The sequence below is a fragment of the Phyllostomus hastatus genome, unplaced genomic scaffold (genome assembly GCF_019186645.2).
Source record: "Phyllostomus hastatus isolate PE091 unplaced genomic scaffold, TTU_PhHast_1.1 phas_scaffold_501, whole genome shotgun sequence".
In the NCBI taxonomy this organism is placed as follows: domain Eukaryota; kingdom Metazoa; phylum Chordata; class Mammalia; order Chiroptera; family Phyllostomidae; genus Phyllostomus; species Phyllostomus hastatus.
Window position 1 is genome coordinate 64718143 of NW_025334033.1, and position 18435 is coordinate 64736577.

The window sequence follows — 18435 nt, forward strand, 5'->3', positions numbered from 1 at the left end:
AGGCAGGATTTTCTAAACCCACCAGTGTAGTGTATTCTCTTTCTTTCTGTACCTATAGATTATTTCCATACGTGCAGAACCATCTAATTATACTTTTCAAAAATTACATATTATACAGTATATTGATTACTCAACCTAACACATTTCTTTTTTTTTTTAAAGATTTTATTTATTTATTTTTAGAGAGGGAAGGGAGGGAGAAAGAGAGAGAGAGAAACATCAATGTGCGGTTGCTAGGGGTCATGGCCTGCAACCCAGGTATGTGCCCTGACTGGGAATCGAACCTGCGATGCTTTGGCTCGCAGCCCATGCTCAATCCACTGAGCTATGCCAGCCAGGGCCGCCTAACACATTTCATAATATGTCCTCTCATCCAACCAATAGCTGACAAGTACCCCTGACTTCCCATGTTACTGTTTTAGAGAGGCTTTCACAGTTGGTGATGTGTTTGTGGTTAGGTTTCAGAGGTTGTATACAGAGGAGTCAGTACTGAGCTGAGTTAATATGGGGCTGGGTCGGGTCAGACGCTGTTCTGATGCCCGCCTGACCCAGCTGCAGAGGACCATTTTGTAGATGGGCGGGGTGATAGTAAACCAGCCTCACTGTATGCATTTCCGTGGAAACACCTGATTTGATGCGGAAATCAGGTCGCAGGAACTACGTGAAGTTGAACCCTGGAGACTGACCACCACATGGGCCCTTCTGTCCCCGGTCAGAGGTTTCCCACCTTGCCGTGTAACCCAGAGCCACAGCGGGTCCCACCACAGCGCCCACGCATTTCGTCTGGAAGACCTAAGGCAGTCATGTGACTCTGTCCGCTTTGTTTCCTAGGTTGGCGTCCAGCACGACTTTTTCCAATCAAGCAGAAAGGTAAGGTCCTACAGGGAGCCCAGATCTCACTTTCTTTTTGTCTCTCGTGCTTGGTTATCCCATTTCTAAAACACCAGAGTGTACAACATGCAGGGAATATGATTAGGTTCAGTTGCAGCTCCAGAGAGCACTCGTTCATGTTCCGTTCACACCCTCATTCATTCATTCATTCATGTTAGTAAGTATTTTTCAGCCCACTCTGTACCAGGCATTGTGCCAGACGCTTAGGTTTCAACTGGGGCATAACTGACATGATTCCTGCCCTTGTAGGGCTGACAGTCTACCTGCAGACAAAGATGAATAAAATATTTACACATATTTATAACTGTAGACAGTGCTAAGTGCTATGAACAAGAAGCGTAGTGAGTCATTTATTTATTCAACAAGTATTTATGGCGTGACCTCTAGGAGCTGAGGGTACCGTAGTGAACAAAACAGCCAATGCTGGCTCTCCCAGGACTTGTATTCTAGTGGAGGAGGCAGACAAGTGTGATAATGTAGTTTTGTATCACCTAGTGCTAAATGCTGTGAAAACTAATCCAGTCGGTCCAGGAGAAAGAGAGCTCCTGGAGGTAGTATCTGGGTGTGCTGGTCAAGGCAGCCTTTCTGAGGAAGTGGTCCTGAACAGAACCTGGAAGGGGGAGACGCACCTAGGCAGCGATTTGTAGAAAGAGCGTTCCAGACAGAGGAAGCAGCAATGCAGAGACCGTAAGTCGGGAAAGTACCTGGTGTAGTCGGGGAGGAAGACTAATGCGGGCTGGAGCGCGTGGGCCCGGAAGGAGGGGCAGGGACGGGATGGGAGGGGTGATGGGAGGCCAGGCCGGGCAGCGCCCAGGAGGCCATGGTGCCACGTCCAACTTCGACTGAGCGAAGCCGGGAGTGAGGACCGAGTGACGTGACCCCTCTTGTGTTTTGAAAGGACCACTCTGGCTCCTGAGTTGAAAACAGGTCACAGAGGAAAGCAGGTCAAGGGTAGGCGCGGGGAAGCCAGGTTGGAGACCATTTCAGTGGTGCAGGCGCGAGGTAATGAGTTTTCTGGTTATAGCCAGAAAATATTTTGAAAGGAGAAGCAACAAAAGTTATTGATAGATTGGATGGTAGGCGAGAGAGAAAGAAAACAGGGCAGAATGACTCGCAGGGTTCGGGCTGAACAGCTGGGCGGCTGAGTGGACCGCCCACTGAGATGGGCCTGTCTCCGTGAGAGAGGGGTGGACATAGGATAGGCAGACTGGGGGTGAAGCAGGGGAGAAGGAGAGGAGGGCTTCCCTTGAAGTGTGATGTGTAAAATATGATCTGAAAAAAATGAGCTGGGTTTCACCGTGCAGGTAGTAACGGGAAGAGCACGGGCAAAGGTCCGACGCGGTGAAGGACCTGGTGTGCTGGGGAAGCCATGAAAAGGCTAGTGCGGCTGCCGCATGGCGGTGCAGGCCCTTGCTGAGACGGGCTCATCACGTAGGGCAGTGCTTATAAACCACGTTAAATGTACCGGGCTTTCTTTTAGCAGCAGGGGAAAGCTGCTGAAGGGTTTTTAAGCAGCAAAGTGTGTGTGTGTGTGTGTGTGTGTGTGTGTGTGTGTCGTGTAGGAAGGGTACTTTGGCTGCAGTAGGGAGAAAGGACCAGAGGACAGCAGGAGCGGCTGCTGTGTGTGACTTTGGGCACACTTATCTCTCTGCGTTAGCTGCTCGTCTGTAAAAGAGACAGACCCACAGATGACCTTCTCGTGCCTTTGGGCGTTTGTCATGAGGTCCGAGTGATATGGCATCCGTGATGGCGGAACTGTAGCAGATAAGGGAGTGTTGTTGCACTTACGTAACTTAGGGTTTTAGGAATGTTTGCTCTTCTTTTTAATGCTCTGTGGAGTCACAGAGTTTCTTGTTTTGTCTTTACTTTTTCCTCTGACATTTTATTATGGAAAATGTTAAACATACTGCAACACTGGGAGAACTTTATAGTGAACACTCATATACCCATCACCTGGATTCTACAATGGACATTTCTCTTGCTTTGTCACGTAGGCAGACATCTAGCCATCCTTCTGCCCATCCATCAATCCATTTTATTTCTGGATGCATTTCAAAGTAATTTTCAGGCATTAGCATACTTCCCCTCTATATTCTGTTTTTAAATCCTCACCAAGGACATACTTACTGACTTTAAAGAGAAGGGAAGGGAGGGAGAGAGGGGGACACATTGATGTGAAAGAGAAACATCGATTGGTTTCCTCTTGTATGTGCCCTGACCAGGGACTGAACCTGCAACCTAGGATGTGCCCCGACTGGGAATCGAACCTGTGACCTTTCAGCTTATGGGACGACCCTCCAACCTACTGAGCCACATTGGCCAGGGCCCCTGTATATTCTTTAGTAAACTTATTAACTAAAGTTCAATTTTTGTTTATGTTTTTTTCTTCTAATGCAAAATTCACATTAAAAAGTACACATATCTTACCTGTACACTAACTGAGTTTTGAGAAATGCATGCACCTGCGTAACCCAAACACCTGTCCAAATATACAGCATCACCATCACCCCCGGAACGGTCCCTCGTGCACCTTCCCAGCCAATCTCCATGCTCACGGGGGCAGACACCATCCTGACGTTTTCCACTGCAGCACTTCATGCGAACGGAATCGCGCTGCATGTGCTCTTCTGCGTCTGACTCCCTCTGCTCAGCGTGGTGCTTTTGAGCTCTACCGTGTTGTCCCACGTATCAGTGGTTAGTTTCCTGTTCAGGGCTGAGTAGTAGCCCATAACTTGTTTATTCTTTTGGGGCCGTTATGAAACTGTTCTAGCATTCTTACAGGAGCCTATTTTTAAACAGATGTGTTTATTTCTCTTAGGCAAATGCCTAGGAATGGAATCACTGGCTTCTAAGAGAGGTGTATGTTTTAGTCTATGAGATACTACCGGAACGTCCCTTTAAAGCGATTTTGTATTCCCACCAACAGTGTGTGGGACTTTGGTTGCTCCACATCCTCGCCAAAAATTGGTGGCCTTGCTCTTCTTAATTTTAGCCCTTATAGTTTTAATTTGCATTTCCCTGATGACTAGATGACTAAATGCTGTTGAGCGTATTTTCAAGTACTCTTCATAACCCTCCGTAAATCTTTTCAAATCTTCTGCACATTTTTAACTAGGCTTTTGTCTCTTTGTTATTGAGTTGCAGGGTTGCTTTATGTCTCCTGAACACCAGGCCTGCATTAAATATGCGCTGAGGATATTTTCCCTCAGTTCGGGGCTTGCCTCTTCCTTTTCTTCATAGTGTATTTTGACGAGGAGTCTTTCATCTAGATGCAGTCTAATGTTTTACAAATGTAAAACGATTTATAACTATTGCTTCCTGTTGTTTGTCTAAGGAACCTTTGCCTGCCCTCAAGTCAAGAAGACGTCTCCAAAGTTGTACTTTCGAAGTTTGATGGTTGTAGCATTTCTGTGATCCATCTCAAATTAGATTCCGTGGTGCTGTGTGAGGTGGGGGTTGGCGTTCCTTCTCATCCATGTGGGACATCTAGTTATGTCTTCCCCAGTAGAAAAAAATGACTTTCCCTTTACACATTGGATCGCTTTGGTGTCCGTCAAAAATCAAATACCACATGAGGGTCGAGCTGTCCCAAGGCCCTCTGTCCCGTGTCCCGGGTCTGCGTGCTGAGCCGGAAGCTGGCACTGCACTGTCTCGGACACGGCCGCTGTGCCGGAGAGTCTTGAAGTCAGAGGGTGTGCATCACCTCATTTTCGTCGTCTCTTTCAAGAAGGTTGGTTTGGATATTCCAGGTCCTTCACATTTCTGTATACATTTTAGAATAAGCGTCTCAGTTTGGTGGGGGCAGGGGAGGTTGCTGAGACTGTACTGAAACGACAAATCAGCGTGGGGCTAGCTGACATCCTAAAGCGCTGTCTTCCGATTCAGGGGCATAGTACACATTCTCAGTTTTGCCGGTCTTCTCCGGTCCTCTCTGCAGTGCTTCACAGTTTTCGCTCGTTAAGTTTATTCCCCTAAATTTTGTTTTAATAATGACAATGTAAATGAAATGGAAAGAGTTTCATTTTCCAACTTTTTGCTGCTGGTATAGGAATGTTCGATTGATTTTTTTTTGTATTAACATTGCAATGTAATAAGCTAAGTTCACGTAGTTGATTGGTTTTTGAGTATTCAGTCTTTCTTACATTCCTGGGGTAAGTTCTATTTGGTCACGGTCCATTACCCTTTTTGTTTATGGTTGGATTAAATGCCCATGAGAGCTGTTGGTCCTTTTTGTTTGGTTCCTTCTTGATTGTTTGTTTTATGACTTCGTCTGATTTGTTTTGTAATGACTTTATCCGATATTCATTTTAGAGCTATGTTCGCCTCATAAAATAAGTTGGGAGGAGTTCCCTAAACATTGAAAGAGTTTGTTAAGTTTGGTGTTATTTCTTCCTGAAGGACATTTTTGACCTACAAGTTTGAACCAGCGTTTCAGGGTAGACGTGGCAGAATGAAACAGTTTAGCTGAGAGGGCCGTCCCCCCAGTTCTCAGTCTGGGCTTATATCCATCCCATCTAATACTTTAATCTGAGGGGCAGGGCCACCGACTCAGCTCTTGGCTCCCTCTTGGCACGCAGAGGCGGTACAGAGGATAAAGGGGAACCGCACACATCAAAGTCCTACCCACTTTACACAAGTGCCGACTCAGAGCCCCGCCCCTCCTCCCCCAGATCCTTCCCGGTTCTCCCAACAGGAACGAATATTTCCCTCCCTGTATTTCCCCTCAGAGCAGCTACTCTGTTGTAGCCAGTGACACTTTCTGGGAGGACCTTGTTGATGTGGGAGGATCTTGCTGATGATCCTCATCCTGGGTTCGAGTCCCGACTCTGCCACCCTCTGGACGGGCGGCCTCTGCAGGTCACCCTTTGTCTCTGGTCCTCGGAACCCTCATCCGTACCCGGGGGTGGCTGGATTAGCCTGAGACCACCCTGGCATTTCCTGGTTCTCTCTTTCTAAAAACGGATTCACAGGGTTCTGTGTGATTAGAATATTTCATCTCACTGATGACCGTGACAATGAGATGTTCCGTACGTGGACTGGTATGTTTCAATGCCTGAACTGGAAATAAATAAGTACATGGACACCTAAGCTCATGCCGTTTGTCCCACGATCCCTCGTCTTTTCTTTCCCGGCTGCACCCCAGCATGATGGTCCCGGGCAACGCGGCAGGGGTGGCCAAGCAGTTCCTGCGGTGCATCTTCCACCAGCTGGCACCCAACGGCATCTTCCCGCAGCTGTTCCAGAGCACCATCAAAGGTAACCCTTCCGCGGGGCGTGCCGAGGCCGCGGGCGCGGCTGGGTGCTAGAACCGCTAACCCTGCTAACCCTGACCGTTCCCTTTCCAGATGGGACTTTTCTGCGGACCTTGGCCACGTCTCTGATGGACTTCAACGAGCTGAGCTCCATCGCGGCCCTCAGTCAGCTCTTGGAGGTGGGTTCGCCTGACACGCCAAGCCCCCGTGGAAATCCCTGCCGAGGAAGAAAGTCATTTGATTTAAAAACGAAATGAAAAAATTTTAATTTAAAGATTCAACGATAAATTGAAAACAATTTAAAATTTAAGAATCCATTTAAAAAATTGCCGGCACCCTAGGCAGGTGTCAGTCAGACATTGCTATTTCTGGGTCGACTTGCTGTGTATTGAAAGCTTCTGCACATTCCCAACTAAGGGGTGGTCGCCACCCACTGGGCACTGACCCCCCAGGAACTTCCTGCCTCTCGAAGCGTGTGGTGGGTAGAGCCGTGTGCCCTGTGTAGTGAGACTCGGATTCAAGTCTCCGTTTCACTTATTCATGTATCACGAGATTTGGATTCAAGTCCTGCTTAATGGATGTACCGCTGATCTGTTGTAGTGCCAGATCGCATTCACATCTCCCGTCCTCCACTCCTCCACTCACTCGCTCTCCCAATTAGCTTGGGGCGTTGGCAGAGTGCCACTCGGACGTTGCTGCCGGTCATCACTCTTAGTCTTTGGCCGATAGAGTTTCCCGCAAGCATCATTCATTGTGTCTGTTGAGCACCTAACCACGCCAGTCGCAGATGTTTGAAAGATGTTTTTCTTGCGCACGTTTCACCTTCTTTCGCTGAGTCAAAGATCACAGTTTCTCCTCCTAAGTTTGTCAGAATGTGTTGATTGTTCTCCGTACCCCTGCCAGCGGCGAGGATGACCCTGGGTAGTAGGCGCACGACACAACTACCGTCTGAACATGTGGTTTCTAAAACTGACCTTCACCACGGAGCTACACCGATGACCGCGCCGTTTCAGCAGTTGATTCCCTCTGCTTTTGTGTTCTAGGGTCTAAATAACAAAAAGAATTTACCAGCAGGGGGTGCTATGATACACTGTTTGGAAAACATCGCCACCTTCATGGAAGCTTTGCCCATGGATTCTCCCAGTAGCCTCTGGGCCACGATCAGCAACCAGTTTCAGACGTTTTTTGCCAAGCTGCCTTGCGTTTTGCCTCTGAAGGTAAGCTGGGGCCGGATTGCGTTTGAAATTCCTCTCTTCTGTCCGCAGGTCATCCGTCTTGGGTGACTTAATGTCTCCTAAGGGGCCGTACAGAATCTCTGTTAGCCTTGGAGCGGAGAACATTATTTAGGTTGTTCTTTACCCATGTCACAGAATGACAGCAATATGAAGTGGGTATTTTGACTTAGTGATTTCATGTTTCCAGTGTATTTAAAAAAATAAGGGTCAGAAAGACGTTAGATGGTGTTTATCTAAAATTTTTCTCAAGTGAATTTTTTAAAGATTTTATTTATTTATTTTTAGAGAGGGAAGGGAGGGAGAAAGAGAGAGAGAGAGAACCATCAATGTGCGGTTGCTGGGGGCCGTGGCCTGCAACCCAGGCATGTGCCCTGACTGGGAATCGAACCTGCGACACTTTAGTTTGCAGCCCGCGCTCAATCCACTGAGGTATGCCAGTCAGGGCTCAAGTGAATATTTTTGAAGAAATACATAGGTAAATAAATACGTAGTTTTGTCTAAGAGGAGACCAGACATACAATGTAAAGCTTCACTTCTAGAGAATGATCTAAATGGGAGCGACCGCTGTGTGTTTGTGAATGAGGTCCCTGCGAGACCAAGGCCAGACTCCTGATGGCTTTACGCCCTCCTCTCTGCAGCCCGCCACCCCCCACAAGGACACACACACACACACACACACACACACACACACGTTCCCAGCTGGAACTCTGATAGCCTAAGGAACGTCTTCAGCATGAGCTCATCCAATGGGAAAACGAATCCTGTCCTGTTAAAGCTGGAAGAGACTTCTCAAAGCCGTTCTTTCCAAGGTCCCCCGGGGCAGATGGGGAGTCCAGATGCGGAGAGGCGGCGGCCATGTGAGGATTGGATCTCAGGGCCTTTTCCATTGACAGACTTCCCGGGTCCTTCTGAAGCGGGCAGAACTGAGGGCATTCCGTCTCTGCGGCAGGGGGAGAGAGCTGGCTGGCGGTGGCCATTGCCGTGCCCGTGAGCCTTGTTTGTCCCACAAGCTTTTTGTGGTCTAGGCAGGTCCCGGGTAGAAGTATGCAACATGTTAATGAATCACTTGTTAATCTGGCAGGTGCAATCACACGTTAGCAGCACCGCTTCTAAAATGAGTGTCACATGTATATAAGATGTTTCATAAAGACCAGCCGCCTCTGATTGAGAGCTTCATCCAAACTGGCAGATTTGGAAAATAGGACCCCCATGGAGGTTCTGTAAAGATGATGATTCAGCGACTCATAGCCTGGTGTGTGCTGCTTTCCTTGGGCTGGAAGTTACTGTGAGAAGCAGGAATACCGAGATCTTTACTGTCTCTCACATCATTTTTAAAAAAATTTATGTTATTTATTTTTAGAGAGACGGGAAGGGAAGGAGAAAGAGAGGGAGAGAAACATCAATGCATGGTTGCCTTTCACGTGCCCCCTTCTGGGGACCTGGCCCACAACCCAGGCACGTGCCCTGACTAGGAATTGAACCGGCGACCCTTGGGTTCTCAGACTGGCACTCAATCCACTGAGCCACGCCAGCCAGGGCTGTCTCTCACATCTTTTGATTCTTGTCTACCCACAAGCCTGGAGTAGCAGAATAAGTCCAAGCAAGAGGTTTAGTACTTTGAAACCACATACGTATATAGTTACTATATGTAAACACGTGGGAAACCAAGTGTATGCAGTTTAACTGGGCCACACGGAACTTCCCTAGCACCCGAGAGCCATTTAGGGACACTTGTTCCTTAAGAGAAGTGAGGGGGGGAGAGCAAGCTGGCAAATGCAAATGCCTATTGGCTGATGCTATAGTCAAAATGTGAAACTTGAACACGGACCCGTTGGAAGTATTGCCAGCTGCAAACAGCTGGTAAGCCTAATTTGTGACATTCAGCCCTGCCCGTAGGAGCCTTCCCTGCCCACAGGAGTGACGTGAGGTAAGATGATGAAGAGACTTGAGACCCTGGCAAACTGGAAAGCGCTGGTCCCTTCCGACAGGGTCAGCCATTTGTCATGTGGGGGTGCAGGTCTCGTGCTGCTGATCTTCCCACGTCTTCCAAAATGTTATTTCCTGATTTTTAAAACACTGTAGGGATCCTGTGGGCTACCAGTTTTCAGCCCCAGGCTCAAAGTAATGCAAATGTCCCATCAACTCGGACGGGTATTGAGGCGGTTAAATCGACCAATGGTTCCTTCCCTTAGGAAGTACTTGCAAAATACTTTCAGAATGTGTGTGAAAGTTTCTCCTGCTAGGTCCGATCTGGGCACTGCCTCGGACCGTCTGCTGCCTTGTTTGTAATCTCTGGGGGAAATATTAAGCCATTGAAAACCCTTCTGTAGTGTGTTCTCATCAGTTTAGAGAAGTGTACTTCAAACTTGAGTATGCACCCAGGTCCCTGGAGGACTGGCTAAAAAAAATTTTTCCTGGGCCATATTCTGAGAGCTTCTGATTCAATGGGGGTGTAGCCTGAGGATTTGCATTCTAGTAAGTTTCCAGGTCATAGAGGGGCCCCTTGTCCAGGGGTTGCACTTGGAGAGGCCCTGGCCTCCTTTGTTCTATCTTAAAGAAGTTACTATGGTACCCAGCTGCAGAAATTCAACTGTAGCCTGCTATTGTGATATATTTACAATGTTAAATGATATTATTGTTTATTCTTGCTGTCACATTTTCCCCAATCCCAGTAAACTCGATTTAAAAAGTACATTTTGATGTGGAATCTTGCCAAGTACAAATCTAATAAATTTGTGTGATACGATTTTCTCTTGTGGAAATTTTACTGCTTTCCCCCAGGTTTTTGTCATGTCTTCTAGTAGCAGAGAAAGGGCAGATGAAACTGGTTCTTATTTGAATTAATAAGCCTAATGGTTTTATATTGATTTTTTTCCAACATGGCCTTTTACAAATTAGTGTTACTTCTGTAGAGTTGGGCCTGTGCCTATGGATCTGTCTGTCCATCCACCCATCTGTCCATCCATCCACCCATCCATCCACCCATCCATCCATCCATCCATTGCATCTGTCCAATTCCTTATCCAACTCTATCTGATTTAGTTTTAGGGATATATCTTCGAGCAATAGTTTAAGAACTATGTTTAATTATTTAATTGTTCAACGTGGTTTAATAAATCTTTTTAAAGCCTGAAAATGATTTTTTTCAGCATGCGTATATGTTACGGAAAACTATAAGGAGACAGCTATACCTCAGATTTTATTTCCTAAAGTAAATGCTCATAGGAAATATATGAATCAAAGATACATTAAGAAGGGGACTGACTTTTACTTTTTCATGTTTGTTCACAGTGTTCTTTAGATTCCAGTTTGAGAATTATGATTTGCCTCTTGAAGATACCCTCTACAAATGCCACAAGGGTATGTATGTTTCAGGTGAACATAACCAGTTGGTATTCAGTTATTGTTCAACTTAAAAAGAAAGGCATGTAGCAGTACTGAGGAAACGGTTATTGCATCCTGAATGCATTCACTTTCCATCTCTGCAAAAGCCTGTAATGTGAGGAGCTCTCATATATCACAATATTTTGCTATAATTGGTCCTCTTAGTTCTGGGTCAAGTCCACCAGTCTGTCCTCCATACTACAAACTAAATGGTGGTCTTTCTAAACACAGATTTCATTGCATTCATTCCTTGCTTTAAAATTTTTGATAAGTTCTCATTTCTTTTAGGACAATGTCCAAATTTCCTTAGTGTGGCACACAAGAAGGTACCTCTGTCACTTTCCAGTTACTCTGCGGCCCCCTGCCCCATCCCCCATGCCTCCTGCGTGCTTTCAGAACCCCGATTGTCATCAAAACAACAACCACTGTCTTTGAGCACGTACCATAGGGCAGGCATTGTGCTAACTGCTTGACATTCATAGTCTTATTTAATTTCATACTTCCTTGCCTTTGCTAAGGTCATTTCCTTTACCTGAAATGCTTAATACTCTGGTCAGTGAGGTGAACTTCTCATTCTTCAAAATAAGACTTTGAATTTCAATTTTAAAAGTGCTCATATTCTCTGTGGCAATCCCTCCTCTGTCAGATGCCATAAGGCTTGATGGAGCTCTCCGAATCAGCACGTGCACGGCATCGAAGTCTCCCAGTGAGAGTGCGAGCTCCACGAGTCCCAGCTTTGTGTCTCGTTCGCCTCTGTGTTCCTGGCTTCATTTCTGGGCTGCGTTATACGAAATGGGACCATAGTTTGTATTGCAGTGGCTTGGAACTCCTAGTTAATGTACCAAGGAGGCACATTTTCTATCACGTTTTACCTTGAATATGCTTTCATAGACTCACGGTTTGTGTTGGAACATTGCAAAGAGATCATTTGGTCTCATCTGTGCGTTTACAGATAAGGAAAGAGGCTCAGAGACATGGAGTGTCTTGGCCAAGGTTATATAGCTGGTTAGTGGGAGATCGGAGACTTGAACCTACGTCCTTTGATTCCAAGTTCCTTGACTTTTCTGGTGCGCCATATTGCCCCATCACCATGCTGCCCTGCCAGATAAAAGAGCACATTTCTATGTAGATTTGAATTTGGGTTTCTTTTTTTCTTGACGAGTAAGGATGTATTTTATGTCAACAGAGCCATATGCCTGTCCCCATTCATTCGCCATCCAAGACAACAACCTTCATACAGAGCAAAGGGTGCTGAGTCAGCGGTACTATTTCAAAGAGTTTCTTCTTAAGATTTTTTTCATGTGGAAAGTACTACATGAGTTTATGCGGGGAATACAAAAAAATGAAAGATACAATTTCTATCCTCAGGGGGAACTAACATGTAAGGATTGGTTTCTTTTATCAATAAGGAAAAAAGATCTCAAAATGCTTATATCCTTTGAATCTGTCATTTATTTTCTGGGAACCTATTATGAAAATGCAAATATTATGCAAAGACCTATGTATTGGAATGTTATAATAAAATACGACTTTTGTGACCATTAAAATGGAGGATTATGAGGAATTCCATAGCACTGGAAATTACTTTTGTTATTATATTAACAAAATGTAGGGTTGTCTGTGTGTAAGATTTCACCTTATAAACCTGTGTACAGGGGAGAAGGGAATATAACAGAACGTTATCACTAAGCGGTAGGATCAAGGATGACTTCCATGTCCTTGTCTACACTCGCTACAGCCCCGCACGCGTATGCACATCGAGCCGGTACTACTTTTACCATCCAGGCAGTTAGGACCGTAGAAGGTGAGAAGCAGCAGAGACAATGACGTGGAAGTCTTTTGGAGCCTAATTAAAGGGATCCTGTCTCCCCTACAGAGCAATTCTGCCTCTGGAAAATTGCTCTGGAATGTGGTTTTCAATTCCGTGCAATGGCCGTGTGGCTTTAAGCGCGTTCCTTGCCTCCTGTCGCCTCGGGGGCAGGATGGGGGCACTGAAGCTTCTGAGTCATGATGCGGATCGCGTCTCACGGTGGTGGAGGGCTAACTGTTGCCAAGCGGCTCATGTGCATCATCTCCTGTAACTCTTACAACAACCCAGTGAGGTGGAGGCCGTTCCCATCCTCATCTAACAGAGGAAAGAACCAAGGCCAGAGAGGTCACATCACCCATTCAAGGTCACAGAGAGCCAGAGTTTGAGAACATGCGTGTGGGACTCTAGAACTTGCATCGTTACCTACTGTAACATACTATCTCCTCAGGTTTGTTACAAGGAATTTGAATAAGATAAACTCTATAAAAGCATCTACCTCTGCCTGATACTTAGTAGGTGCTCAATAAATGTTTCTAAATGGCTTCAGAAAGTATATGGGCTAACACTGACCCTCTATGAAGGAATTCAGGTGCGGAAACCAAAACTGACCATGCCTCTCCGAGGATGGACATTGGCAAGAAGCTGGATCATGATGAGTTTTATCCAAGCTCAGAGTGCTTTGGCGCTCACGTGCAAGGGGCAGTTTGTGCTTTAATTTAACTGAGATGGCAGGCTTCCAGAGGGGCTGGGTCTAACCGACCCAGAGACGTCTAGACATTCTGAGAAACAGAGTGGAAGATTTGATGCAAACCTCACAGAGTCTTGATTGCTGGGGGCGGGCACGAGGGCAGGATTGGAGTTAGGCAGGTTTATAAATGACGCATCTGGAAAACTGAATATCTTCTTTTAGCAATAACATGATTCAATTATGATCTTCAATCCATGAATTGCAGGTACAGGTCTTTTCTTGTGAGAACTAATAGGGTTGCTACAGTGGCCACCTGGCAACAGATTTGAAATGACAAGGATGATCCCGTTCAAGTATTGTAAGACTTTAATACTTTTTCAAATGAAAGAATCAGCCACTGATTGTATTTGGCCCCAATCTCATTGCAGAGTTTGTTGGAACCATTTTCAAAACTGCTCAGCTTTGTGATTCAGAATGCGGTCTTCACTCTGGCCTACCTGGTGGAGGTGTGTGGCTTATGTTACCGGGCCTTCACCAAGGTAAGTGTGCACGTGGTGGTAAGATCCCTCTTAGGTTCCTTGCTTCAGTGCAGTTTTTTTTTTTAGATTTTATTTATTTATTTTTTAGAGAGGGAAGGGAGGGAGAGAGAGAGAGAGAAACATCAATGTGCGGTTGCTGGGGGCCGTGGCCTGCAACCCAGGCATGTGCCCTGACTGGGAATCGAACCTGCGATGCTTTGGTTCACAGCCCATGCCCAATCCACTGAGCTACGCCAGCCAGGGCTTCAATACAGTTTTAAAGTGAGTAATTCTACTAAGGTCTAATAAATATCATTGGAAAGAAACACTTCAGATATGTTCATAAAATATCTTAAATACGCAGACTTGGAGGATTGAGGGTCCTGTGGTTTCACAGAGAAGAGGTATTTTGAATGAAATGAGATCATGATCTAAATGACCTCTTCCTGTCCTTCTCAAGTTCAGCCATGATGAGTGGGCAAGCCGTCCCTACATATTATTTTTATGCCCAAAGTAGGAAAATACCGGGTTGTCATTTGTAAAAGCCTGTGGAGAGCACCTTAATTCTCCTCATTTGTCTGTCTCCCCAGTCCTGGGCTCTTGGCCTCTGAGATTGCAATCTCATTTTTTGTCATCTTGCCTTCATAATGCTTTGTCTATTGCATTATCTTCAGTGTCCCCTGCCCCACCTCTGAGGGAGTGGAAAACTACCGCCGGCCCGGCGCACACAGCAGCCTTGCTGGCGCTGGGAGACGCTGACGGGAGAGCAGGAGGCCTTTCTGTCCTTACGCACAACGTGCAGATCTTCCTCTTTCAGTTTCCGAGTTTTCCAAGTTCCTTTTCCTGGGGGTCTCCGAGTCTGTTGTCCCCTTGAGTATTCAGAATACTCCATTAGCCACATTGTTCACTTCTCTAAGCCCTTTATGTTCCTCAGAATAATCTAATTTTATATCGAGGCTTTTATTCCATTTAAAACACTCTTGTCTCCTTTCTTTCCACCTTGTGTCCATCCTGCCACGTTAAGTGTTCCACAATAGCCTTCTCTGTAGTCTGGGCGCCGGCGACCGACAGTTCACTCTCTACTAATGCGTTTATCTGCACACTTGTGTTTTATGTGCTTTTCTGCATGCGTGTTGTAGCTGACTATAAAAAAGGCTTGCAGAATTGGAAACAATCTAGTGTTCCAGTAATAGAAGGACAGGTTGATGAATTTAGGTATGTCCATACATATTGAATATTATATTACTCTGTTTAGTTGAAAGAAATAGACCTATATGTATCAATAGGGGTTAATATAAAAAATATAATGTAGTGAAAAATTACAAGTTGCAGAAAGATATGCACGGTATGATACCATTATAGAAGGTTTAAAATATATAATATACATATAATATTATACACTATAAGAGAAAGTTAAAAACACGCAAAAGTAATATCGCATTATAATGGAGACAAGTTGTGCATTGTATTATACATTATAATAGTGTTCTATAATTAAATATTCTAATAGAAAGTTAAAAAATATGCAAAAATAATATTATACATTTTGTGTAATAATACACGTGTAGTGAAAGTATTAAAAAAGCACACATGAAATAATAAGCATCATTCAAAATAGTGGCCACTTCAAGGGAGACAGAATAGGAAGCTTCAACTGTTTCTGTGGTGTTTGATTTATAATTAAAAAATGTAAAATCAAAGCAAAATGTTACAATTTGACAAGGACAGGTGGTAGCACCTCCTATGGTCCGTCTCTTTGTTTTTCTAGATGCTTAAAATTGTCCACTTAAAAAGTAAGCTCCTTAGGGAGGAAAGGAGATCCTTGAAGCCGTCGTACATGTTTCTCTCTAAATCATTTTCTATCAAAAAAATACTTTTAGATTTGTTTAATTTCTGCAGTTCTGGGAATCTGTATCATTCCCTGGGAGTAACAGCCAAATCCTGTGGCTTCAGTGTTTAAGAGCCAGCCTGTCTTTTTCTTATCCATTAAATTATGTGGTCTCAGGGCTTCAATAAACTCATTACACACACAAAAATGCCTTTTTAATTTTTTCTTTTCAGTTTTAGATTTATTTATGAAAAAAAGTTCACTATGCATTTTAAATACTGTTTTTCACTTTGATCTATGAATCATTTAGAAGCTCTTGTAACATAGATGTAGTCTTTTTTTTAAAGAATTATTTTAATTTTTTAATTATTTTTTTAACAAATCAATGTGTCTCTCTTTTTTAAGGCTTTATTTATTTATTTTTAGAGAGGGAAGGAAGGGAGAAAGAGAGAGAGAGAGAAACATCAATGTGAGGTTGCTGGGGGCCGTGGCCTGCAACCCAGGCATGTGCCCTGACTGGGAATCGAACCTGCAACACTTGGGTTTGCAGGCCGTGCTCAATCCACTGAGCTACGCCAGCCAGGGCAACATAGATGTATTCTAACTGAGTTTTTAGAGATGCTCACCTTTTTATTGATTGATTGATTGATTGATTGATTGATTTAAATTGTTCAAGTACAGTTTCCTGCCTTTTACTCCCATCCCAGCCCACCCCCAGCCCTCCCCACTCCCTCCCTATTCCACGCCCCTTGTTTTTGTCCATGTGTCCTTTATACTTGTTTCTGTTTACCTTCTTCTGTTTGCTTTTTTGTCTAGGAGCGGGATAAGCTGTACTTGTCTCGGAGTGTTGTTCTAGAACTCCTGCAGGCCCTGAAGCTGAAATCCCCATTACCAGACACCAACCTCCTTCTGCTTGTCCAGGTAGGCTTGTGACTTGTCTGTCATACTGTCAGGAGACCCACCTACGTTTGGGCAAATTCAGGACGGTGTGGGGCATAGGCATGAGTCAGATATTTCTGCACCTGCTATGTGCTGGGCAATACAGTGGGCACTTCACAAGTTCCCCTCACCGTGTCCTACAGCCACATGAGGCGCTGGCTGTGTATCCGGGAGGAGGAGCCTGGGGTTCGGGGCCGTTCGGCGGCTGGCCCGCCCAAGGTCACACAGCTGGCACCGGCAGAGTCAGCATCTGAGCACAGGGCCTGTCCGTGGCAGAGCACGGCCTGGCCAGCCTTTCTTTCCATCCCTCGCCCAGATCACCGCAACAGCCCCGAGCTTCGGCGCTGCCTTCACCTCTCTCCACACCAATCCGGGCTTCTGGCTTCTGGCTGCCTAGTGGAATTTTGCTAAAACTCTGCTCTTTATGAAATCACACTCTGTCCTGTAAACCTACCATGACCTTGCAGAGTGTAAACTAGTGAGATCTTCCATCATCTGGCCACATTTGACTGTTCAGCGGCACTTCCTGTGACAAATGTGTACCGGCCCCCTGTTTCGGGCTAGGTTCTGGGAACACGGAGAGGTAACAGACATAGCCCCGTCCCGACAAGGGGCTAAGTATCGTGCTGCACGTAAAGTACCAAGGTGGAGGGAGTGGTGAGCCAGCCTGGGAGATGGAGGGAGGGAGGGGCCGGGGAAACAGATGATTAAGCCACAGCCCCTTCCTTCTGGGATTTATTATCTGGTGGATGAAGCTGAGGTGCAAACAAAAATTCCCCCCGCCGTGTGATGGTGCCTAGCAGAGGGGTCCTGAGCAGAGAAGGGGCAGAGAAAAGGGACTGTGGACCTCTAAGGGTGCATGGAGATTGAGGTGTTTACTCAGGAGACGAGGAGGAAGGAGACCTCTGTCGTTTCCCATTTCCTGTCCACTCCTCGGTCCCCTTCCTTCACCACTGCCTACTGTATGACTACTCCTTAGGGTCAGAACTGAGTTTTCCCCAAAGCCTTGAGGTTGAATAAAAAGTTGGTATACTTTCAATGGAGAATGATCTTCAGGTGACTTTGGAGAGCTTTGGGGGCAGATTGAAGCTTTTGGAAAGCAGTCATCACTGGAACATGTCTGTACTTGATGTCGGGCATGATGTAGTCGGAATGAGGTGGCTCCCACTGTTCCAGGACGGTGGACAGCCCGAGACTCAGGTGGGAGCAAAGCGCACGGCCCGGATGCGTCTGTGTTCCGAGGTCAGGCAGACTTGGAAGCTCTGCCCGTGGGTTGCCTGGGGCCAGCCCCTCCTGCGCACCCACCGGCAGCTATACCGCTTTTGAGTGCAAGCAGCTTTGACACGAGTGCGCAGAAAGATGAATGGGGCCCACACCAATGTGGAGGGGAGGGCAGGTGAGCTGGGCTTGGTGAAACAACCCTGGAGACATTCAAGGCCCGCAGGTCGGCAGTGTATAGAAGCCACTGGCTTCTGGTAATGTTTCGGTTGGCGACCTGCCACCTCCAAACAGTGTAGGTTTCAGGCTCCAAAGGTGCTTTCCCATGGGCATCGATCAGGGAGCATTCCTTTCATTGCCCCCCGTCTGGAGCAGAGCAGGTCTGCAAGGCTGGATCTCCTTGGGGTCGGGCCCCCAACGCTGTGACTGCTGTGACTGCTGTGGGTGGGGGGGCTGGCTTGCTCTGTCGTTTGTCAACCGTAATAAGCACTTGTCACAAACCAGCAAAACAACACTGACAGCTTCTGTCACACAGCGCTTCGGGGAACCACGAAAACAGTGATTACTGCCTCACAGCCTGGCGAGTGAATAACCAAAACAAACCAGCTTTAGGGAGGAAAAAAAAAAGGCAACAAGTTGATTCTTCCAAATGTGTTTTTTAGACTCTCGTGT

At 46.0% G+C, this 18435-nt stretch overlaps 1 protein-coding gene across 1 annotated transcript in view; it reads left to right on the top strand.

Moving 5' to 3' along the window:
* Window positions 1-18435, top strand: part of UNC79 (unc-79 homolog, NALCN channel complex subunit) — a 205465-nt gene that overhangs the window by 162558 nt on the left and 24472 nt on the right. Inside the window, exons 38-44 of the mRNA XM_045823781.1 lie at window positions 832-870; window positions 6035-6147; window positions 6237-6322; window positions 7187-7360; window positions 10670-10738; window positions 13689-13799; window positions 16423-16527. Coding sequence (XP_045679737.1) covers window positions 832-870; window positions 6035-6147; window positions 6237-6322; window positions 7187-7360; window positions 10670-10738; window positions 13689-13799; window positions 16423-16527 — 697 coding nt within the window. The remainder of the gene's footprint in view (window positions 1-831; window positions 871-6034; window positions 6148-6236; window positions 6323-7186; window positions 7361-10669; window positions 10739-13688; window positions 13800-16422; window positions 16528-18435) is intronic.